The 24,554-nt window shown below is 46.0% G+C and overlaps 1 protein-coding gene across 3 annotated transcripts in view; it reads right to left on the bottom strand.

Moving 5' to 3' along the window:
- Nucleotides 1-24,554, bottom strand: part of uros (uroporphyrinogen III synthase) — a 46,058-nt gene that overhangs the window by 5,773 nt on the left and 15,731 nt on the right. Inside the window, exons 5-8 of one of the 3 annotated variants that reach the window (XM_068052751.1) lie at nucleotides 19,308-19,385; nucleotides 11,194-11,268; nucleotides 9,671-9,754; nucleotides 295-380 (exon numbers count right to left, since the gene is read on the bottom strand). In XM_068052751.1, coding sequence (XP_067908852.1) covers nucleotides 295-380; nucleotides 9,671-9,754; nucleotides 11,194-11,268; nucleotides 19,308-19,385 — 323 coding nt within the window. The remainder of the gene's footprint in view (nucleotides 1-294; nucleotides 381-9,670; nucleotides 9,755-11,193; nucleotides 11,269-19,307; nucleotides 19,386-24,554) is intronic. The other 2 variants (XM_068052752.1, XM_068052753.1) reach the window with 2 other exon arrangements.

The following is a 24,554-nucleotide window of genomic DNA, read 5'->3' as shown; positions in this document are numbered from 1 at the left end:
GTTTCAAATGTATTTGGGCCCCAGCAGATGTGGGAGACATTGATACATTTGCTCTTCCAACCTTTAGATAATTTTTTCTCCATTCGATCAAGCTTTCCACAATAATTTGAAGGACTAATCAGTAAAGCGTGCCTTTCTATGGACCCATTATATGGACCCACCCCCAGCCCATCCCTAGAGGGCTGGTAAAATCTAGCCCTTGGTTAAATAGAGATCACTGAACAATTCACTTACAGAATATCCTTTTGTGTACTGCAAATAGACATGCGGTGGAATATAACCTGAATCACATACCTGTTCTGAAAAATAATCATTCAAAGCTTGCTGGAAGCAAGGATGCTGAGATGTCTGATAGACAGTTATGCTCTCCAAAAGCACACCTGAAAAATTAAGTATTGCGCAGTGTAAAAGCTCTAATGATGCACATCACCCCTTTGTGTGCACTGTTCTCCATAGAATTAGAACAGATATTAATGAACATTATTTCCTCTGAGTATTAATTACTACCAATACATCAACAAAGGTCTATTCTTAACACGTTTACAAGAAATAATTATATATTATAGCAAAGCTTTAAAGAAAAATACAAAAAGTTATTAGAAATCCTTGAAAGGACAGCATTGGGTAGAAACTAGGGCAGGAATTTTACCTCCACCCCGGGAGCAGGCCGGGGTTCCATAAAATCAGGAAGGATTGTGCGCCCATTGCCTAAATGCTTCTGCTGTATTTTACCAGCGGCGGGGGAGGTGGTGGTCAGTCTGCCTGGCCTTAGGCCAATTGAGGCCCTTAAGTGACCTTTTCCCACCACCGCTGGTATTTTACCAGAGGTGGATGGGCACTTTGCCAACTGGGGAGGCCGTCCAGTAAATAAACGTGGTCTCCCTGCATGCTTGGGGCGATCCATCTTGATTGGACACTCTGTGCCCCATGGAGGGCCCTCCCAGTGGCATGGGCTGGTCCACTTGATGATCCGCCCCTTGGCCTCTCAAGTGTCCCCTACCCTCCCTCGCTGGGATCGGCCCGACTGGCCCCGGCAAGACCACCCCACTCACCACCTTCTCTGGCCTCCATCGCTGGTTTTGCCTGGGGCCTGTTGCAGTCCCAGCAGTGGCCACACTCCCAGTAGCGCTTCTGGGACTGAAAAGCTGCTGACCTTCTGATTGGCTGGCAGCTCTTGGAGGCAGGACATCCTGCTTCAGAGGGGCTGAAGCCACCACCTCAGGCAGTTAACTGCCTGAGCCACGCAAAATAGCATCGTGGCTTCCAGGGCCAACGGAGGCAGTCTCGCCCCTGACATTCCAGCCACTGGGCGGGGCCGCCGCCTCAAGTGTTAAATCCCAGCCTACGCTTTCTGAGATCTAGACTCAAATACAGCCCAGACTGCTGGGATGAAAATCTCCTAGGTTTACTTCCCGTGAGTCTCCACGTATGTGAAAATAAGTTGTGGATGATTTCATGCCGGCCCTTAGCTGCCAAGAATAAGGCACATTCATTTCGCCACATGGACATTAAAACTTCAAATTGTTGCTGGGAAGAAGAGAAGGCCTATTACAAGGGCTGCCAAACTGGCTAGAAAGATATGTTTGCATATTTACAGACAGTATTTGAAAGGACAAAAGGGCTATTCCCTGCTCCAATTTAACCCACAATGGACCTTTGATTACCAGGTATTATGTGCAAAGGAGACATTCCAAGGTTTGCTAGGACAAGACAATCCACAAGGGCCAGGACTGGTTAGGTGAGTTGGTCACATGACTAACTGGCTATTGCAGGTTTTTTTGAACTTGCCACAGAGAATTTGAACTCAGAAAGCTCTTGGCTCCAGGACTGAAGCAGACCTCCTCTCCTCCTGTGTGCTCCCATCTCTTTCTCACGGAACTGAAACCCACTGAAGACACATGAACCCCAAGAGAGAAAAGTCTCCTACAGTGAACTGGACACCAACAAAAAGCAAGATCAACCGACAAAAGGACTCTACAGTGAGCTTGAAGAATCGTAACAAACTCTTCAGATATTGCCTCAAACATCTCCACTTTATTTCTTTTTCTGCTCTTTTCTGTCCCGATCTGCATGTGTGTACGTGTGTATCATGTATGCATGCTAGCATGGGCACGTCGTGTATCCGTGGGCGTTAACCAAATTAGAGTTTAAGTCTGTAAGATTTAAGGTAGTTATGGAAAAGGACAAAGAGGGACCGGAAATAAAAGTACTGAACTGGGGGAAGGCTGATTTCAATATGATAAAACAGAATCTGGCCAAAGTGGACAGGGAGCAGCTACTTGTAGGAAAGTCTACATTAGACCATTGGGAGTCATTCAAAAAGAAAATAGTGAGAGTTCAAGGCCAACATGTGAAGGGTAGGACCAACAAGTCTAGGGAACCCTGGATTTCAAGGGATGTAGAGGATTGGATAAGGGTAAAAAAGGAGGCTTATGGCAGATTCAAAGCGCTGAAAACAGCGAAGGCCCTAGAGGAGTATAGAAAGTGTAGGGGGGTACTTAAAAAAATAATTAGGAGGGCGAAGAAGGGACGTGTAAAAACACTGGCGGGCAAGAGGATAACCAGGGAAAGATTAGGGTCCATTAGGGACCGAAGTGGCAATCAGTGTGTGGAGCCGGAGGACATGGGTGAGGTTTTAAATGATTATTTTTTATCTGTGTTCACTAGCGAAAAGGATGATGTAGGTGTAGAGATCAGGGAGGGGGATTGTGATATACTTGAACAAATTAACATTGAAAGGGAGGAAGTATTAGCTGTTTTAGCGGGCTTAAAAGTGGATAAATCCCCAGGCCCAGATGAGATGTATCCCAGGCTGTTATGTGAGGCAAGGGAGGAGAAGCAGGGGCTCTGACACAAATTTTCAAATCCTCTCTGGCCACAGGAGAGGTACCAGAGGACTGGAGGACAGCGAATGTGGTACCATTATTCAAGAAGGGTAGCAGGGATAAGCCAGGTAATTACAGGCCAGTGAGTCTAACATCAGTGGTAGGGAAACTATTGGAAAAAATTCTGAGGGACAGGATTAATCTCCACTTGGAGAGGCAGGGATTAATTAGGAATAGTCAGTATGGCTTTGTCAGGGGGAGATCATGTCTAACAAACATGATTAGAATTTTTGAGGAGGTGACTAGATGTGTAGATGAGGGTAAAGCAGTTGATGTAGTCTACATGGACTTCAGTAAGGCTTTTGATAAAGTCCCAGATTGGTTAAGAAGGTAAGAGCCCATGGGATCCAGGGCAATTTGGCAAATTGAATCCAAAATTGGCTTAGTGGCAGAAGGCAGAGGGTGATGGTCGAGGGTTGTTTTTGCGAGTGGAAGCCTGTGAACAGTGGTGTACCGCAGGGATCGGTGCTGGGACCCTTGCTGTTTGTAGTATACATTAATGATTTAGACATGAATATAGGAGGTATGATCAGTAAGTTCGCAGATGACATGAAAATTGGTGGTGTTGTAAATAGTGAGGAGGAAAGCCCTGGATTACAGGACAATATAGATGGGCTGGTAAGATGGGCAGAGCAGTGGCAAATGGAATTTAATCCTGAGAAGTGTGAGGTGATGCATTTTGGGAGGACTAACAAGGCAAGGGAATATACAATGGATGGTAGGACCCTAGGAAGTACAGAGGGTCAGAGGGACCTTGTACTTGTCCATAGATCAATGAAGGCAGCAGCACAGGTAGATAAGGTGGTTAGGAAGGCATATGGGATGCTTGCCTTTATTAGCCGAGGCATAGAATATAAGAGCAGGGAGGTTATGATGGAGCTGTATAAAATGCTAGTTAGGCCACAGCTGGAGTACTGTGTATAGTTCTGGTCACCACCCTATAGGAAGGATGTGATTGCACTGGCGAGGGTGCAGAGGAGATTCACCAGGATGTTGCCTGGGCTGGAGCATTTCAGCTATGAAAAGAAACTGGATAGGCTAGGGTTGTTTTCCTTACAGCAGAGAAGGCTGAGGGGGGACCTGATTGAGGTATACAAAATTATGAGGGGCATTGATAGGATAGATAGGAAGAAACATTTTCATTTAGCGGAGGGGTCAATAACCAGGGGGCATAGATTTAAGGGGCAGGAGGTTTAGAGGGGATTTGAGGAAATATTTTTTTCACCTAGAGGGTGGTTGGAATCTGGAACACACTAACTGAAGTGGTGGTAAAGGCAGGAACTCTCACAACATTTAAGAAGTATTTAGATGAGCACTTGAAACGCCATCGCATACAAGGCTATGGGCCAAGTGCTGGAAAATGGGATTAGAATAGATAGGTGCTTGATGGCCGGCACAGACACGATGGGTTGAAGGGCCTGTTTCTGTGCTGTATAACTCTATGACTCTAAGCAGAAGCAGTGTTAGTAGCAGACCCAGACAGGGTACTGCTAGCAAAGATACAATTGGAACAAAGGAAACTTGACTAAGAAGATAGTGAAAGAGAACGAGAGAGACAGGAGAGGGAGAAAGAAGGAGCCTTCCAGAAGGAACCTGAACAAAAAGAAAGGCAAGAGAAAGAAAGAGAAAGAATATTACAGAAAGAATGCGAAGAAAGAGAGTTGAAGCGGCTTGAGATAACTAGGGGGCGACAGAGTAACCCCAGTGAAAGCATGGCCAATATGGAGGAGCACAAATCAGGGCTGGGTACAAAATTGCTAAAACACACCCAACTAATTCAATGAGGAAGATGTGGAGGGATTTTTTTGTGTCTTTTGGGAAACTGGCAAAGCAGCTAAAATGGCCAGCTGAGACCTGGTCTCTTTTACTGCAAAGAAAGCTAATTGGAAAAGCCCATGAAGTTTATTCCCTATTGCCAGATGAGAGTTCATCAAATTATGAACTGACCAAAAATGCTATCCTCGGAGCATATGAATTAGTACTCGAAGCCTATCGCCAAAAGTTTAGAACCCTCAAAAAGCAAGCTAATCGAACTTTTCTGGAGTTTGAAAGAAGTAAGCAGCTAGCTTTTGACCAATGGCTGAGGGCTTTCAAAGTACAGCTCAGCTATGAGAATCTCAGGGAAGTAGTTCTGTTACAGGAATTTTAAAATTCTCTCCCACTCTCAATAAAGACCCATGTAAAGGAGCAGCGGGTTCAGAGAGTCCCGCAAGCAGCCATTCTGGATGATGAGTTTGCTTTAATTTATAAGTCGGTTCCCAGGGGGGAACCTTTCCTAGTCACCCCCACAAATCCAAAAAGGACAAAGGGTGGGAAGGTGATCGAAGCCCAAGCAGTCCTGGGAGAGAAAGGAAAGCAGGAGACACAGGGGGCCCTCCTCCAGCCAAAAAGGAAGGTGCTGTGAGCAGGAGTGAGACCCGGAGACATGTGTGCTTCCATTGTAATAAAAGCTGACTGCTGGAAACTAAAAGGAAAACTGGTAGGATTAATCAGGGCACACCCGCTCAGTGAAGACGGGACCCTGATGGAAAGCCCAGCAGAACAAGCTGTGGCTTTAACTGCAGTAAGAGTGCAACCCAGGAAGTTTATTACAGCCAGTGCAGGAAACGCTACTAGGATTCCTGAAGGTTATCAGGGTTTTGTATTTGAAGGCAAAGCAACCCCATACCCTTTGATGGGGCCAGCAAGCCCATAGTGATTCTCAGAGACACAGGGGCCTCTAGATCCCTTTTACTGGGAAAAGGTCTGACTTTTCCCCCCGGAGAGTGCAGTGAACACCAAAATGGTGGTGAATGGTATTGGAGGGCAGTGTATGCCTGAACCTGTACACCGGGTACACCTGGAGTGCGACCTAGTTTCGAGGCCGGTGACCGTAGGGATTGTCCCTAGTTTGCCTGTGGATGGGGTTGACCTGCTCCTAGGTAATGATCTGGCGGGGGTGAAGGTGGTAGCCCCCGCAGTAGTGAAAGAAAGACCACAGGAGGTCAGAGAGACAGGGCAGTGGCAGGAGACTGTCTCCTGAAGTTTCCCTGAGTGTGTAGTGGATCAGGCCAGGATCAAACCAGCTCCCCCAGAGGAGACTGCATTGACACTGCAGGCAAATGACCATGAGGTCTGCCTGTCCAATACTTTCTTTGGAAAGTTAGGAGACCCAGAGAATGAATTAAATGGATTTTCCCTAGCTGACGCTCAGCAAGCTGACACAGTATTGTGGGAGTTAGCACAGGCTGCTCAGTCTGAAAGTGAAGCAGAAGGAGTCCCTGATTGCTACTATTTAAAGAATGAGGTACTGATGAGGAAATGGAGTTCTCCTCACAAACCTGAGAGCAAGGAGTGGACAGTAGTTCACCAGTTAGTGGTGCCACAAAGGTACAGGAAAGAAATATTAAGAAGGGCCCATGAGACTAGTGGCTATACATGCCGGTATACGGAAGACCAAAACCCGCATAAGACAGCAGTTTGACAGGCCAAAACTCCACAAACATGTGGTGGAGTACTGCAGGAGTTGCCACATGTGCCAGGTTGAGGGGAAATCCCAAACTAGAGAAACTTGCACCCTTAAGACCTGTACCAGTGTTAGGAGGACCCTCCAGCAGAGGGCTGGTGAACTGTAAGGAACTCCCGCCGAGAACAAAAGGGGACAGGCAGGCACACAGCTGGCAAAGGTTTAGAAAGAGAAGGGGAAAAAAAGTGAACAAGAGGGCAGGTTAAAGGAAGTCCAGGAGGAATCCCGGATGAGAACCTCTACTGTCCGGTCAGCCGACGCCGAATAATTTGCAAAGTTAGACCCCACATCCTCCCATCTAAATGCAGACTCGAGAAGCACCCAACCAGAGTCGCTATCAGCATTTACAGGAACCTGCAGAGAAAAAGAGAGACCTCTATGGGGCACAGAAACCGTGAGGGTGATGCCTCAGCTAGTCGAACTGCCACAGGAGAGTGCAGTCAAGTCTGCACAAATAGTCAGGGGTATCCCAGAGAACAAAGGGGAGATTAACAAAGAATCCTCCCCCACTGTCAGAGAAATAGGGAACCAACCACCCCCTGAAATCAAAAGCCTTTACATAACTCAGCAAAGCACTGAAAGAGTGTTCAGGATAGACCCGCACTCTACTAACTCTCCTGAAGATAAAATTGCCTCAGCAGGAATAAATACCCTAGGCAGCCATGGAAATGCGCAAACTGAAGAAAAACGTCCCCAAAGAACCACATGGTTACTGGGATGCCAAAAAGGGGGAAAATTAAAGCAGCACTGGCACCCAGAAAAGACAATTTTAATAAGCTTTAACATTTATGAATGAATGGATGAATCAGAAATGCATGGTTTTCGGTATCATATATATTTCTCTCAACCCTTTTAATGAAATGTGCCTTTTTTTTCAAATCACATTTCAGTTCCCTGGGTGTGGAGGTGTAATGCAGGCCCCTGCCTGTCAAGAATGAGACACATTAATTTCGCCACAATTAAAACTTCAAATTGTTGTTGGGAATAAGAGAAGGCCTATTACAAGGAATAGGCTGGGACGAGGGAGCAGTACCCCAGGACATGCGCGATGCCAACATCATCACCCTCTATAAAAACAAAGGTGACCGCGGTGACTGCAACAACTACCGTGGAATCTCCCTGCTCAGCATAGTGGGGAAAGTCTTTGCTCGAGTTGCTCTGAACAGGCTCCAGAAGCTGGCCGAGCGCGTCTACCCTGAGGCACAGTGTGGCTTTCGTGCAGCGAGATCGACCATTTACATGCTGTTCTCCCTTCGTCAGATACAGGAGAAATGCCGCGAACAACAGATGCCCCTCTACATTGCTTTCATTGATCTCACCAAAGCCTTTGACCTCGTCAGCAGACGTGGTCTCTTCAGACTACTAGAAAAGATTGGATGTCCACCAAAGCTACTAAGTATCATCACCTCATTCCATGACAATATGAAAGGCACAATTCAACATGGTGGCTCCTCATCAGAGCCCTTTCCTATCCTGAGTGGTGTGAAACAGGGCTGTGTTCTCGCACCCACACTTTTTGGGATTTTCTTCTCCCTGCTGCTTTCACATGCGTTCAAATCCTCTGAAGAAGGAATTTTCCTCCACACAAGATCAGGGGGCAGGTTGTTCAACCTTGCCCGTCTAAGAGCGAAGTCCAAAGTACGGAAAGTCCTCATCAGAGAACTCCTCTTTGCTGACGATGCTGCTTTAACATCTCACACTGAAGAGTGCCTGCAGAGTCTCATCGACAGGTTTGCGTCTGCCTGCAATGAATTTGGCCTAACCATCAGCCTCAAGAAAACGAACATCATGGGGCAGGACGTCAGAAATGCTCCATCCATCAATATTGGCGACCACGCTCTGGAAGTGGTTCAAGAGTTCACCTACCTAGGCTCAACTATCACCAGTAACCTGTCACTAGATGCAGAAATCAACAAGCGCATGGGTAAGGCTTCCACTGCTATGTCCAGGCTGGCCAAGAGAGTGTGGGAAAATGGCGCACTGACACGGAACACAAAAGTCCGAGTGTATCAGGCCTGTGTCCTCAGTACCTTGCTCTACGGCAGCGAGGCCTGGACAACATATGCCAGCCAAGAGCGACGTCTCAATTCATTTCATCCTCGCTGCCTTCGGAGAATACTTGGCATCAGGTGGCAGGACTATATCTCCAACACAGAAGTCCTTGAAGCGGCCAACACCCCCAGCTTATACACACTACTGAGTCAGCGGCGCTTGAGATGGCTTGGCCATGTGAGCCGCATGGAAGATGGCAGGATCCCCAAAGACACATTGTACAGCGAGCTCGCCACTGGTATCAGACCCACCGGCCGTCCATGTCTCCGCTATAAAGACGTCTGCAAACGCGACATGAAATCGTGTGACATTGATCACAAGTCGTGGGAGTCAGTTGCCAGCATTCTCCAGAGCTGGCGGGCAGCCATAAAGACAGGGCTAAATTATGGCGAGTTGAAGAGACTTAGTAGTTGGCAGGAAAAAAGACAGAGGCGCAAGGGGAGAGCGAACTGTGCAACAGCCCCGACAAACAAATTTCTCTGCAGCACCTGTGGAAGAGCCTGTCACTCCAGAATTGGCCTTTATAGCCACTCCAGGCGCTGCTTCACAAACCACTGACCACCTCCAGGCGCGTATCCATTGTCTCTCGAGATAAGGAGGCCCAAAAGAAGAATTACAAGGAAAGACATGCTTGCATATTTACAGACAGTATTTGAAAGGACAAAAGGGCTATTCCCCGTTCCAATTTAACCCACAATGGACCTTTGATTACCAGGTATCGTGTGCAAAGGAGACATTCCAAGGTCTGCTCAGATAAGATAATCCACAAGGGCCAGGACTGGTTAGGTGAGCTGGTCACATGACTGTTGCAGGGTTTTTTTGAACTTGCCACAGAGAATTTGAACTCAGAAAGCTCTTGGCTCCTGGACTGAAGCAGACCTCTTCCCCCGTGTGCTCCCATCTCTCTCTCACGAACTGAAACCCACTGAAGACACATGAACCCCAAGAGAGAAAAGTCTCCTACAGTGATACAGATATTAAAGAGATGCAACTTCTGATTTAAAAAAATACAATAAATGTATAGCAGGCTGATCTGCATTAAAAAAGAAATGTATTAACGTTTCTTCATTAGAACTAATGGGTGTTGATGAAATGTCACATCTGAAACATCAACCAATCTTTCTCCTTCAGATGCTGATTGATATGCTGTGCATTTCCAGCATTTTCTATTTTCATTACGCATTTCCACCACTAATAGTTTTCTTTTTACCTCAATGATAATACATACTGTTTTCTTTTAAACATTTGGGAAGTATCTCTCTTTTTAGTGCACCACAAGGAAACAGAAGAGGCAGGGAATTTGAAGATTCTTCTGCAGAAAGCAGGACAAGATTTTTTTAAAAACAAGGCTCTAACACAATCTTTATTTGTGCATGGCACTACAAAGCACAATCAGTATTGCAAAAGATGCGAGTCCAAAATCAAAAAGCCTCCACTGGAAGAAGCAGATCTCTATGGTCTGGTTTCGTTGAATGACCTGTTTCTGTGTTCTACTTTCTACGTAATAAACTGAAGAGGAGTCACTTAAAGTAACATTTCTGTATAACTGCCAGTTCAAATCTAGTGATTTCAGTTTGAGTCTTCCCAATAACTGAACTTATCACTCACGTCTGTAATATGGGACATATATTTTGTGAAGTGTAACACAGCCAGTTCCCTGTCAATGCAAAGAGAATTTTGATGCACATTGATGGGAAACTGACAGTAGAACTTGGGGGTCAGCTCCTGATCAAGTGTACCAAGGCCAGCAGATAGGAAAATTTCTCCGAGAGGCTATCACCCATCATTCGAATTTTAAAGGTTCCAAACACCTCGGTACTTTCCTAATTTACTTTTAAATGTTTCATTGTTATGTGAAAACCAACACTGCAGCCTGCACTCTGCTAAGTGGCGCAGTGGTTAGCACTGCAGCCTCACAGCTCCAGCAACCCGGGTTCAATTCTGGGTACTGCCTGTGTGGAGTTTGCAAGTTCTCCCTGTGTCTGCGTGGGTTTCCTCCGGGTGCTCCGGTTTCCTTCCACCACCAAAGACTTGCAGGTTGATAGGTAAATTGGCCATTATAAATTGCCCCAAGTATAGGTAGGTGGTAGGGGAATATAGGGACAGGTGGGGATGTGATAGGAATATGGGATTAGTGTAGGATTAGTATAAATGGGGGTGGTTGATGGTCGGCACAGACTCGGTGGCCCAAAGGGCCTGTTTCGGTGCTGTATCTCTAAATAAAATAAATAAAATAAACGTTTTAAAATTAACTGGCCAGATGGTAGAGCTCTGCCTATGTACCCCGACACATGACAGCTCCTTTAAGGCTAACCTCTTTGTAACTTAGCAATGTGCAGTGGACAGCGTAACTTTCGTCTGGGATACTGCACAGATACTGGTCTGAGACTAGTAGCTGCAATACAACTAAAGCCTTTATTTCTCGTGTTCTAAGGCACTAATCCTCATTTCTAAGTCATACCTAATATAACTGCTTCTAACTGTTTCTGCATAGCACATTACTGACCATTTCTTGTTACTATTAAATATAAATCTAGTAGAATGTCTGACATGCATTGATAAAAAGGAGTCAAGAAGTGGCTCAGTATATTTATTGTCTCACTTTCTTAAATACAACTTCTTTTGTGCTGAGATCAGTATCTAATTATTAGCTGCAAAGTTGATTGTATTCAAAAATGGCGACACCAGTAAAATGTATGAACTGAATTTGAAATGCTTGCTAAAAGTTTGCAAATTCGAAAGTTCACTCACTGATACAGATGTGCTCAGCTAGTTTTTCTGCATTTCCTGAGTCTTCTCCTTGTGCTGCAAGTCCAATTTCCTTTACTATAAAGGGATTTAAAAAAAAGATGTTTAACTGGTTGCTATTACACATCAATCAGCATGGTAGAAGTGACCATCATGATCCAAATGTGCAGAATAACATATGGAAGTATTCTGTATATTCATACGTGTGAATACATCGCCCGAAGAACTGGGGCAACTTGCTTCTCAGCACTTGATTCCAGAAAATTGTGACCACTGGACAACATTACACTTCTTCAATCTATCATAGACCAGGTTTAAAGATCTAGCTCTGTTATTCTCATATCTCAATTACTTTTTAAAAAATATATGTGCAGTTATAGACCTTTACATCACAATGTTCTCAGCAATGCAAGTGCTATTCCTGCTTTTTCTAACAGTTTTTTTTATGTAGGTGCACATGCACCAACACTTTTATTGTTGTCCATTTTCTCTTTTCACTTCCTTACTGGAATCCATTGAGTCCTTTTCTGTGTTATAGTTTAAAGGGTACCTCGCCAAAGTAACCACTATTCATTTGTGAGCCTTGACCATTAGCACTGACAAGATAGCTGACTTTGGGGGCATGACAGACGATTCCAATCTTATCCTCACCCAATTTCCAGACATACGCTTACATCAGGAGTCGCTGGACAGTGATCAAGAAGAGGAATTTCCTGAACTGAGGGGTACTGGATACAGTTGTAGTGCCCATACCACCACCCAGGCTCAGATCAGTGATCATAACACAAGGGCAGAGATTAAGTCCATGATATTCTTGTCATTTATATCTGGACTACACACTGAATGAAACAACTGACCTATCAGCTAGATCTTTAAATTAATGGCTGCGTTCCCTTACTGGCTCAGAGATTAAATTCACTCCAAATGTGATATTCAGTCATTCGTATCATAAAGAATCACAGAATAGTACAGCACAAAAAGGACCATTTAATCCATCGAGTCTGCACCAGCTCTTTCAAACAGCAATCCAACGAGTCCCACTACCCTGCTCTTTCTCCATATCCCTGCAATGTTTTCTTCTTTTCTTCTTTATCCAATTACCTTTCGAAGGTTTCTATTGAATCTGTATCCATCACCCCATTTGGGGCTATATTCCAAATCATAACTACTCATGAAAAAATGGTTTTCCTCAAGTCACCTTTGCTTATTTTGCCAATCACCTCAAACCTCTGGTTCTCAACCCTCCACCCAACCCAAGTTTGATCTCTGGTCAGTGCCTATTTAGCTGATCTCAGCTGAAGTGGTAATTGGTACATGACTATTGGTCCATGGGTTAGAAAGGGAAAAAAATTAGGCAGGACTACTAGCAAATGATAAGAGAACATAGGAGCAGGAGTAGGCCATTCAGCCCATCAAGCCTGCTCCGCCACTCAATACGATCATGGCCGATCATCCATATCAATGCCTTTTTCCCATACTATCCCCATATCCTATTATGTGATTGGTATTTAGAAATCAGTCAATCTGCTTTAAACATACTCAATGACTGAGCTTCCTCAATCCTCTGGGGTAGAGAATTCCAAAGATTCACAACCCTCTGAGTAAAGAAATTTCTCTTCATCTCGGTCCTAAATGGCTTCCCCCTTATTTTGAAATTGTGTCCCCTGGTTCTCGACTCCCCAACCAGGGGAAACATCTCACTTGCATCTACCCTGTCTATCCCTTTAAGTATATTGTAAGTTTCAATGAGATCACCTCTCATTCTTTGAAACTCTAGAGAATACAGGCCCAGTTTCCCCAATTTCTCTTCATAGGACAGTCCCACAATCCCGGGAACAAGCCTGGTGAACCTTCGTTGCACTCCCTCTATGGCACGAATACCTAAGGTAAGGGGACCAAAACTGCACACAGTATTCCAGGTACGGTCTAACCAAGGTTCTAAACAATTGAAGCAAGACTTCGTTGCTCCTGTACTCAAATCTCTTGCGATAAAGGCTAACATACCATTAGCCTTCCTAATTGCTTGCACCTGCATGTTAGTTTTCAGTGACATTGACGAGGACACCCAGTCCCTTTGTACATCTACACTTTCAAATCTCTTACCATTTAAGAAATATTCTGCACAACTGTTGCTCCTACCAAAGTGGATAACCTCACATTTTTCCACATTTTTTCCATCTGCCATGGTTCTTGCCCACTCACTAAGTCTGTCCAAATCCCCTTGAAGCCACTTTGCATCATCCTCCCAACACATATTCCCACCTAGTTTTGTGTCATCCGCGAATGTAGAAATGTTACATTTGGTCCCCACATCCGGATTACTGATATATACTGTGAACAGCTGGGGGCCAAGTACTGATCCTCGCGGTCCCCATTAATCACAGCTTGCCAATGCGAGAGTGACCCATTTATTCATTCTCTCTTTTTTCTTTTTTTAAAAAATCATTCGTGTGATGTGGGCATCGTTGGCTAGGCCAGAATTTATTGCTCATCCCTAACTGCCCTTGAGAAGGTGGTGGGGAGCTGCCTTCTTGAACCGCTGCAGTCCATGTGGGGTAGGTACACCAACAGTGCTGTTCGGAAGGGTGTTGCAGGATTATGTCCCAGCGACTGTGAAGGAACGGCAATAAAGTTCCAAGTCAGGATGGTGTGTGGCTTGGAGGGGAACTTGCAGGTGGTGGTGTTCCCATGCTGCCCTTGTCCTTCTAGGTGGTAGTGGTAGCAGGTTTGGAAGGTGCTGTGTAAAGAGCCTTGGTGTGTCAATGGTGGCCCCTAGGATGTTGATATTAGGGGATTCAGCGATGGTAATGCCATTGAATGTCAAGGGGAGATGGTTAGATTCTCTCTTGTTGGAGATGGTCATTGCCTGGCACTTGTGTGGTGTGAATATTACTTGCCACTTATCAGCCCAAGCCTGAATATTGTCCGGGTCTTGCTGCATATGGACACAGACTGCTTCAGTATGTGAGGAGTCATGAATGGTACTGAACACTGTGCAATCATCAGTGAACGTCTCCACTTCTGATCTTACGATGGAAGGAAGGTTATTGATGAAGCAGCTGAAGATGGTTGGGCCTAGGATACTATCCTGAGGAACTCCTGCAGCAATATCCTGGGGCTTAGATGTTTGGTTTCCAACAAGCACAACCATCTTCCTTTGTGCTAGGTATGATTCCAACCAGTGGAGAGTTTTCCCCCTGATTTCCATTGACCTCAATTTTGCTAGGGCTCCTTGTTGCCACACTCAGTCAAAAGCTGCCTGGATGTCAAGGGCAGTCACTCTCCCTTCACCTCTTGAATTCAGCTCTTTTGTCCATGGTTTGGATTAAGGCTGTAATGAGGTCTGGAGCCAAGTGGCCTTTGTGAAACCCAAACAGCATTGGTGAGCAGGTTATTGCTGTGTAAATGCTGCTTGATAGCACTGTGGATGACACCTTCCATCACTTTGCTGATGATCGAGAGTAGATTGATGGGGTTTTTTGTGAACAAGACATACCTGGGCAATTTTCCACATTGCCAGGCAGATGCCAGTGTTGTAGCTGTACTGTAGCTTGACTAGGGCCGCAGCTAGTTCTGGAGCACAAGTCTTCAATACTGCTGCCGGAATGTTATCAGGACCCAAAGCCTTTGCAGTATCCAGTGCCCTTAGCCGTTTCTTGGTATCATGTGGAGTGAATCGAATTGGCTAACAGGCATCTGTGATGCTGGGGACCGCAGGAGGTGGCGGAGATGGATTTTCCACTCAGTATTTCTGGCTGAAAATGGTTGTAAATGCTTCAGCCTTGGCTTTTGCACTGGTGTGCTGGGCTCCTCCATCATTGAGGATGGGGATATTTTTGGAGCTTCCTCCTCCTGTTAGTTGTTTAATTGTCCACTACTATTCACAACTGGGTATGGCTGGACTGCCTCTCTCTCGTCCTTTGATTGTGGGATCGCTCAGCTCTGTCTATCGCATGCTACTCCTGCTGTTTAGCTTGCATGTAGTCCTGTGCTGTAGCTTCACCAGGCATGCCTGGTGCTGTTCCTGGCATGCTCTCCTGCACTGCTCATTGAACCAGGGTTGATTCCCTGGCTTGATGATAATGGTAGAGTAAGGACATGCTGGTCTGTGAGGTTACAGATTGTGGTTGAATACAATTCTGCTGCTGCTAATGGCCCACAGCACCTCAAGTTTTGAGCTGCCACATTTGTTCTGAACCTATCCCATTTAGCATGGTGATAGCGTCACACAACACGATGAACGGTATCCTGAGTGTGAAGATGGGACTTCGTCTCCACAAGGACTATGCAATGGTCAATCCTACGAATACTATCATGGACATATAAATCTGCAATAGGCAGATTGGTGAGGGATGGTCACAGACTGCTGCTATGGAAGTTCACACGACTATTATGTTAGCTTACACTTGGCATGCAAGCTTAGATGGCTGCTATCTTGGCTCTGGGGACCAATGCTGACAGGGGTCTCCAAAGCATCACAGCAGTTCTGCACTTGGTTTTTGTGGAGAGGCATGGGAGTTTTGAATCGTCGCCCAAGGATAGTGGCCTTGGCTCCACTGGAGATGCCATGCCATAATATTAAAGCCAAAGCGAGGGAATCCCACACTGACTGGCGCCTTGTGGGCCAGGAGCAGAGGGAATGCTCCCCCAAGTCCCCTCAAGAAGTCCTTGGGCTTTCCCAGCTCCAGCATCAGTCCATTTGCACAGCATGAGGGAATCCCCAGCCCCCACCAATCCAAAATAGAGGGTAACCCTAGCCCTCTCCAATCCAAACATGAAGGTAACACCAGCCCGCCTCAATCCAAATGTGAGGGAAACCCCAGGCCTTCCTAATCCCACCGTGATTGTCCTGGAATCCCTGCACCCACTGACTGCTGGAGCAGTTTAGTAACAATCAATCAGATGCTGTTGAAAATGGTCAGTTCTCTGTTCTGATTGTATAATAACAACAACTTGTACCTACCTAGCACCTTTGATGTAATAAAACGCCCCAAAGGCACTTTACAGGAGCGATATAAAACAAAATTTGACGTTGAGCCACATAAGAAGATACTACGGCAGAAAAGCCTGGTCAAAGAAGGAGGTTTTAAGAACATTCTTAAAGGAGAAAAGAGAGACGGAGAGGTTTAGAATCCAAGGGCTGAATTTTCGGGCCCCACCCCACCCCAAAGTCAGGAACAGAGGCATGGTGGCCCAGAAAATACAGATACTGGGCGGTGTGCCAATTTCAAGGCACCAATCCCAGCACTGACAATAATCACCAGGGTGGGGTGGGAGGGGAGGGGAGGGCAGGACAGGAATCCTACTCTCCTCTCAATTAAGGTCAATTAACACTGTTGAAAATCTCATCAAGAGGTTGTTAGGGTTCAAATTCACATTTTTAAAGGGCTAGACAGGTTACCCATGCCTTCAGAAACAGTTTATCTGAAGGCATGTGGGTAAGGAGTAGGGATCCAGCCATGGCTGATCCAGAGCATCACTTTAGCCCCAAAAGAGATCAGCAGGGCAAAGGGGAACTTGGCACTTGGTAAGGGGGTGCCCTTGGTGCTGCACAGTTGGCATGGAGAGTGGGCACTCAGTGTCCGGGCTTTGAACGAGGTTGGTACCCCACCCCCCGGCCTCATGGGGGTAGAAGAGCAGGGGGCAAGGCAGCCAAGGACAACTGGGAAGCCATCTGCCCAGAAGGAAGGCTCCAGCTGGCAATGGGGGAATGACCGTCAGACTTTGGATGCAGTAGTGATGAGAGACATTGCTCTTTGCAGGAAAGGCACAGACCTAGGCATCGGGAGGGCACGGGAGTGGAAAGAAAAGCAGGAAGGCAGTGGAGGCCAAACCCTCAACACAGGATTGACAGCCGAAGACGGAGTTACCTGGAGGTGACCAAGAATCAGTACTGCAGGAGATAGCGTCTCTCCAGGCAGATGGTCACAGACATCTGTGCCCTCGTCACCAAAGACCTCGCACCGCACAGTACTGGTCACCATGCCCTGTCAGTAGCTGTCACTGTGGCCTTGAACTTCTTCGCTTCTGGCTCTTTCTAAGGATCAGCTGCTGACCTTAGTAGCGTCTTGCAAATGGCTGTACATCACTGCATCTCAGTGGTCACTGATGCCTTCTTTGCCAGAGCTGGAGAGCACATTCATTTAACAACAGACACGGCCTCGCGGTGAAAGTGGGCATTGGGTTTCGCCTCCATCACTGGATTCCCCCAGGTATAGGGCATCATCAATTGCACCCATGTGGCCATCAAGGCACCCAGTGACCAGTCAGTGAGATCCATCAACAGGAAGGGCTCCCAGTCCCTCAATGTCCAACTGGTCTGCGACCACAACAAGAGCTTCCTCCATGTATGCACTTGCTTTCCTAGCAGCTGCCATGACTCCTTCATCCTCCACCAGTCCAGCTGCCTCAGATCTTCCCTCCAACACCAAAAGTATGTGGATGGATCTCAGGGGCCAAGGGAAATCGCTTGAAGAGATGGCTACTGACCCCTCTACTGGAGCCCCAGACAGAGATAGAGAGGCGATACAACCAATGCCACCTACTTATAGGACCACCATTGAGCAGGCTATCAGGCTTCTGAAGATGTGATTCTGGTGCCTGGACCAGTCGGGTGGTGCCCTCCAATACCCTCCTGTAAGGGTCTCAATCATTGTGGTAATCTTCTGCACTCTCCATAACATTTCCCTCTAGAAAGGTGAGGACAGTGAGGCCCTGGAGGGAGACAGTTCATTGGGGAAGAAGCAGGAGGTAAAAAAGGAGGAGGAATTGGAGATGGAGATGATGCTGACCAGAGAGGTTCCCCTGCTGCGCAATGAGGTGGCCTCCCTCCTCCCTCACGGCCTCCAGCATTAGATCCAGGTTGGCCTCGATGAAGCAAGGATATGCCCTGCTCCCGGTGCCAGGCCTCTAACTCTCGTGTGGCATACTGCTTCCCTCTGGTGAAGTGGAAGGCTTTGGCACAAACTGCAGATCTCTCCCTCAGAACAACCAGCAAGCTCAGTGATAGCTGCTGTGCAGAGTCTAAATGAGTCCCACACTTCATCTGACCCAGCTCCATTCCTGCCCCCACTGGCTCTAAATGGACAGGAAACCCATCTCCATATCATTTAAGGGCTCACCCTTGCGAAAATCTGAATTTTAATCAGTTTCCCACTGGAGGGGGGTTTATGACCCAAAAACAGACCTGACTTCTGTTTCCTGCCTCCGTGGTGAAAATTCAATCAATGAATGGTTACAACACAAAAGGAGGCCATTTGGCCTGTTGTTTCTGTACCTGCTCTCTGCAAGAGCAACTCAGCTAGTCTCAATCCTCAACTCTTTTCCCAAAGCACGGCATTTTTTTCTGTTCAGATGCTTACCCAGTTCTCTTTTGGAAGCCATGATTGAATCTGCCTCCACCACACTCTCAGGCAATGCACTCCAGATACTAACCACTTGCTGCATATAAAAGCTTTTCCTGATTTCACCGTTGGTTCTTTTGCCATTCACTTTATATCAGCGTTCTCTGGTTCTTGGCCCTTCCCCCAATGAGGAAGTGACTTCCAGAGCATAGGGTTTTGGCAGCTTACTACTAATGAATGAATATAAATAATAGGAAAAAATGAAGCTATTTTTCAACCACCATGAGCATTTTCTGCTTAAGGGCCAACAATACTCAAAATGTAAGTTGTAATTTACCTGTATAATGCACTGCCTGATGCTTCCTCTCCAAGTATCTCTCCACTACATTCCTTCTTCCCAACTGCTCACTACTAGGCTTCCTGCACTGTGATAGACCTTGGCCCTTGCCTGACGCCATGTCTCTTCCTACATGCCTATCCACTTCCAGGTCTCATCTTGCTCCTAGTTTCCTACTCAGTCTCAAATGCTCAGTCTCAGGCCTCTGATCCTCATTCTGTGAAAAACACAGTGGAAGATGAACTAGTAATTCAAATTAACAAAACTACAAGAGCAGTCTGAATTAGCATTATGATCTGGAAGTTCAGGATTATCTACTCAAGCTTCATTCTTACAGCATATAATTTTACCAGAATCTTCTCATTAATTTATCTGTTACTTGCCCCCAATATTATTTCACATATACTTGTGATGTACATAAAAGTAACTTTTCTCACCTAAATTGGCTGTAGATCTTCCGACAACATATACAGATTTTTCATTCCACTGTTCTTTTAAAGAATTATTATTCCACTCTATTATAAAGAAAAAGAGATTGGTAAATATGATTAATTACACTGAAGATTTTTAATTCAACATTATATTTCAACTTCATTATATTTCCTATTCATCATAAAATCTACAGAATAGACCCAATAAAAAAATCAGTAAACACATTTATTACAGTAGAATCAATAATATGCTACATGCTCAAAATATGTGTATATGCTGTGTAAATAAAAGCATATACTACTTGCTATATAAAAAGAAAATACTACTTGGTGGATTGAAAATTATTTCCTTTTATAATTTATAATAATCTTAATCACCTTTAAGAATGAAAATGATAATGATTCTTTTTCTACACAGAGATACAGGCTTATGATATTACAGATCACTTTTCCTTACTCCTAATCACAATGGGCTGATTTTGCAGTCAGTGGTGAAGCAACGGCTGAAAGATAAGGCTGAAGCATTTGCAACAATCTTCAGCCAGAAGTGCCGAGTTGATGATCCATCTCCTCCTGAAGTCCCCAGCATCACAGATGCCAGACTTCAGCCAATTCGATTCATTCCGCGTGATATCAAGAAACGACTGAAGGCACTGGATACTGCAAAAGCTATGGGCCCTGACAATATTCCGGCAATAGTACTGAAGACCTGTGCTCCAGAACTTGCCGCGCCCCTAGCCAAGCTGTTCCAGTACAGCTACAACACTGGCATCTACCCTGCAATGTGGAAAATTGCCCAGATATGTCCTGTACACAACAAGTCCAACCCGGCCAATTACCGCCCCATCAGTCCACTCTCAATCATCAGTAAAGTGATGCAAGGTGTCAGCCACAGTGCCATCAAGCGGCACTTGCTCAGCAATAACCTGCTCAGTGATACTCAGTTTGGGTTCTGCCAGGGCCACTCAGCTCCTGACCTCATTACAGCCTTGGTTCAAACATGGACAAAAGAGCTGAACTCAAGAGGTGAGGTGAGAATGACTGCCCTTGACATCAAGGCAGCATTTGACCAAGTATTGTATCAAGGAGCCCTCGCAAAACTGAGGTCAATGGGAATTGGGGAAAACCCTCCGCTGGCTGGAGTCATGCGTAGCGCAAAGGAAGATGGTTGTGGTTGTTGGAGGCCAATCATCTCAGCTCCAGGACATCACTGCAGGAGTTCCTCAGGGTAGTGTCCTAGGCCCAACCATCTTCAGCTGCTTCATCAATGACCTTCCTTCAATGACCTTCCTTCAATCATAAGGTCAGAAGTGGGGATGTTCGCTGATGATTGCACAATGTTCAGCACCATTCGTGACTTCTCAGATACTGAAGCAGTCTGTGTAGAAATGCAGCAAAACCTGGACCATATCCAGGCTTGGGCTGATAAGTGGCAAGTAACATTCGCGCCGCACAAGTGCCAGGCAATAACCACTTCCAAAAAGAGTGAGTTCTAACCATCTCCCCTTGACATTCAACGGCATTACCATCACTGAATCCTCCACTATCAACATCCTAGGGGCTACCATTGACCAGAAACTGAACTGGAGTAGCCATATAAATACCGTGGCTAGAAGAGCAGGTCAGAGGCTAGGAATCCTGAGGCGAGTAACTCACCTCCTGACTCCCCAAAGCCTGTCCACCATCCACAAGGCACAAGTCAGGAGTGTGATGGAATACTCTCCACTTGCCTGGATGGGTGCAGCTCCAACAGCACTCAAGAAGCTCGACACCATCCAGGACAAAGCAGCCCGCTTGATTGGCACCCCATCTACAAACATTCACTCCCTCCACCACCGACGCACAGTGGCAGCAGTGTGTACCATCTACAAGATGCACTGCAGCAATGCACCAAGGCTCCTCAGACAGCACCTTCCAAACCCGCGACCTCTACCAACTAGAAGGACAAGGGCAGCAAATGCATGGGAACATCACCACCACCTGCAAGTTCCCCTCCAAGTCACACACCATCATGACTTGGAACCATATCGCCGTTCCTTCACTGTCGCTGGCTCAAAATCCTGGAACTCCCTTCCTAACAGCACTGTGGGTATACCTACCCCAAATGGCAGATGGTGAAATTTAAATTCAATTTACAAAATATCTGGAGTTAAAAAGCTAGTCTAATGGTGACCATGAAACCACTGTCGATTGTTGTAAAAACCCATCTGGTTCACTGATGTCCTTTAGGGAAGGAAATCTGCCATCCTTACCTGGTCTGGCCTACATGTGACTCCAGACCCAAGGAAAGGTGGCTGACTCTTAAATGCCCTCTGAAATGGCCTAGCAAACCAGCTCAAGGGCATTTAGGGATGGGTAATTAATGCTGGCCTAGCCAGCGATGCCCAAATGCCCGAACAAATGAAAAAAAACCTCAGCGGGTCTGGCAGCATCTCTGAAAAGAGAAACAGAATTAACATTTCAGGTCGATGAGGGTCATCACCCAAATAATCCATTAAACAAAATGGCTAATAAAAGCATGAAATAGACTAAATCAGTATTCTGATGAAGGGTCACTTTGAAATGTTAACCTTTCATTTCCTTATGGATGTATATTTCCGATATTTTCTGTTTCTACTTCAGATTTCCAGTATTGGTGATTTTTCTTTTAATCTCTGCATAATAAGAGCCGGAATTTTATGGCCTCCCAATGAGCGGGCTGATGGTGGGGGGGGGGAGGGGAGGGCGTAAAATTGGGTGGGAGGCAGGGGAGGGAAGTTCCCGACCACTTCCCACCCCCACTGCAATTTTACGTGGGGCGGCAGCAGCAAGAAACGGCCCCACCTGCCCCAGGCCAATCAAGGCCCTTAAGTGGCCTCCTCCTGCCGCCGCAGGTATTTTACCCTTGGCAGCTGGACAGCAAAAGCCCCAAGAACCCCACCTGGCAAAACCAGGCTGCCTTCTTGGGGGCTGGGCTGGCAGGCAGGGGAGCCCTCCTGATCGGGCACCCTGTGTCCCATGGAGGGCTGCCCCGAAGCCCCAACCGCCCCCAACGCACAACACCCACCCCCCACCCCCAATTGCCTCACAAGGGCCCGACCGATTGTCCCCGGTGAGGTCCTAAAAACGTACCTGAATTCTGGCCGTCTTTCCTCTTGCCTCTGATGGCTGGGTGTAGTCCCAGCAGCGGCCACCACTCCCGGTGGCGCTGCTGAGACTAAGATCTGCCGACCCGCTGATTGGCCTGCAGCTCCATTAGGCGGGACTTCCTGCCTCAAGGAAGTAGAATTCCAAGGCGAATTAAGGGCCTGGGAAGCAAATAATCCCCGCCTGGCTCCCCAGGCCTGGTGGAGGCAGGCTCACCCCCGACTTTTTGGCCTGTGGGTTGGACTTTATGCCCAGTGTAAAATTCTGGCCATGGTATTTTCATCAATTCAGTGAAAATAGTTTTGAAAATCAAATAGCTGTGAATCTTCCAGAAATTCTCGATCAATCCTTCATCGCTGATTCACCAAAATTAAGTCAAGCTAACTTTTGTAATATTAGCAACTATATCATCTGTACAAAGTTGGCTTTTAATTAAGGCATTAGAGAAGGTGCAGAAGAGATTTACTAGAATGGTACCAGGGATGAGGCTCTTCAGTTAAGAGGAGAGACTGAAGAAGCTGGGATTCTTCTCCTCAGATCAAAGCCGCTTAAAAGGAGATTTGATAGAGCTGTTCAAAATCATGAATGATTTTGATGTTTCCAGTGGCAGAAAGGTCAGTAATCAGATGTCACTGACTAAAGATGATTGACAAAAGAACCAGAGGTGACATCAGAAATTTTTTTTTATTACACAGCAAGTTGTTGTGATATGAAATGTACTACCTGAAAGGGTGCTGGAGGCATATTCAATAGTTTGAAGAGAATTGGATGAATAATGTAGGGGGAATAATTGAGAGTTTGCAAATGACAGAAAAATTGGTCACATGGTTGATAGTGAGGAGGATAGCTGTAAACTGCAGAAAGATATCAATGGTCTGGTCAGGCGGGTAGAAAAGTGGCAAATGGAATTTAACCCAGAGAAGTGTGAGGTGATGCATTTGGGGAGGTCAAACAAGGCAAAGGAATACTCAGTAAATGGGCGGATACTGAGAGGTGTAGAGGAAGTGAGGGACTTTGGTTTACTAGACTGATACCTGGAATGAGCGGATTGTCTTATGAGGAAAGGTTGGACAGACTTGGCTTGTTTTCACTGGAGATTAGAACAGTGAGAGGAGACTTGATTGAAGTATATACGATCTTGAACAGTCTTGACAAGGTGGATATGGAAAAGATGTTTCCTCTTGTGGGTGAGTCCAGAACTAAGGGGCACTGTTTTAAAATTAGGGGTCGCCCTATTAGGACAGAGATGAGGAGAATTTTTTTTCTCTCAGAGGGTTGTGTGATTTTGGAACTCTGTGCCTCAGAAGGTAGTGGAGATGGGGGTCATTGAATAATTTAAAAGCGGGGGTTGATGGATTTTTGTTAGGCAAAGGAATCAAAGGTTATTGGGGGTAGATGGGAGTGTGGAATTCGAGACACAATGAGATCAGCCATGAACTTATTGAATGCCGGTGCAGGCTTGAGGGGCCAAATAGCCTGCTTCTGTTGCTAATTTGTATATTCATATGGAGTGTATGTCCACCGATCCCTGAAGGTAACAGGACAGGTCAATAAGATGGTTAAGAAGGCATATGGAATCCTTTCCTTTATTAGCTGAGGCATAGAATGTAAGAGTAGGGAGGTTCTGCTGGAACTATACAAAATATTTGTTAGGTCACAACTTGAATACTGTGTACAGTTCTGATCACCTCATTACAGAAAGGATGTAATTGCACCAGAGAGGGTACAGAGGAGATTTTTGAGGATGTTGCCAGGACTGAAAATTGCAGCTATGAGGAAAGATTGGATAGACTGGGGTTGTTCTCCTTGGAACAGAGGAGGCTGAGGGGAGATCTGATTGAGATGTACAAAATTGTGAGGCGCCTGGATAGAGTGGATGGGAAGAGTCTATTTACTTAGCAGAGGGGTCAGTGACTTGGGGCATAGATTTAAAGTGTTTGGTGTAAGGATTAGAGGGGAGATGAGGAAAAATGTTTTCACCCAGTGGGTGGTGGGGGTCTGGAACTCACTGCCTGAAAGGGTGGTAGTGCAGTAAACCTCTTCTCATTTAAAAGGGGCCTGGATGTGCACCTGAAATGCCATAACCTGCAGGGCTATGGACCAAAGGCTGGAAAGTGGGATTAGGCT

Source organism: Heterodontus francisci, chromosome 20 (assembly GCF_036365525.1).
Source record: "Heterodontus francisci isolate sHetFra1 chromosome 20, sHetFra1.hap1, whole genome shotgun sequence".
Lineage (NCBI taxonomy): Eukaryota > Metazoa > Chordata > Chondrichthyes > Heterodontiformes > Heterodontidae > Heterodontus > Heterodontus francisci.
The sequence above is the reverse complement of the archived record's forward strand: the minus strand, read 5'-3'. Positions and strand labels throughout refer to the sequence as shown.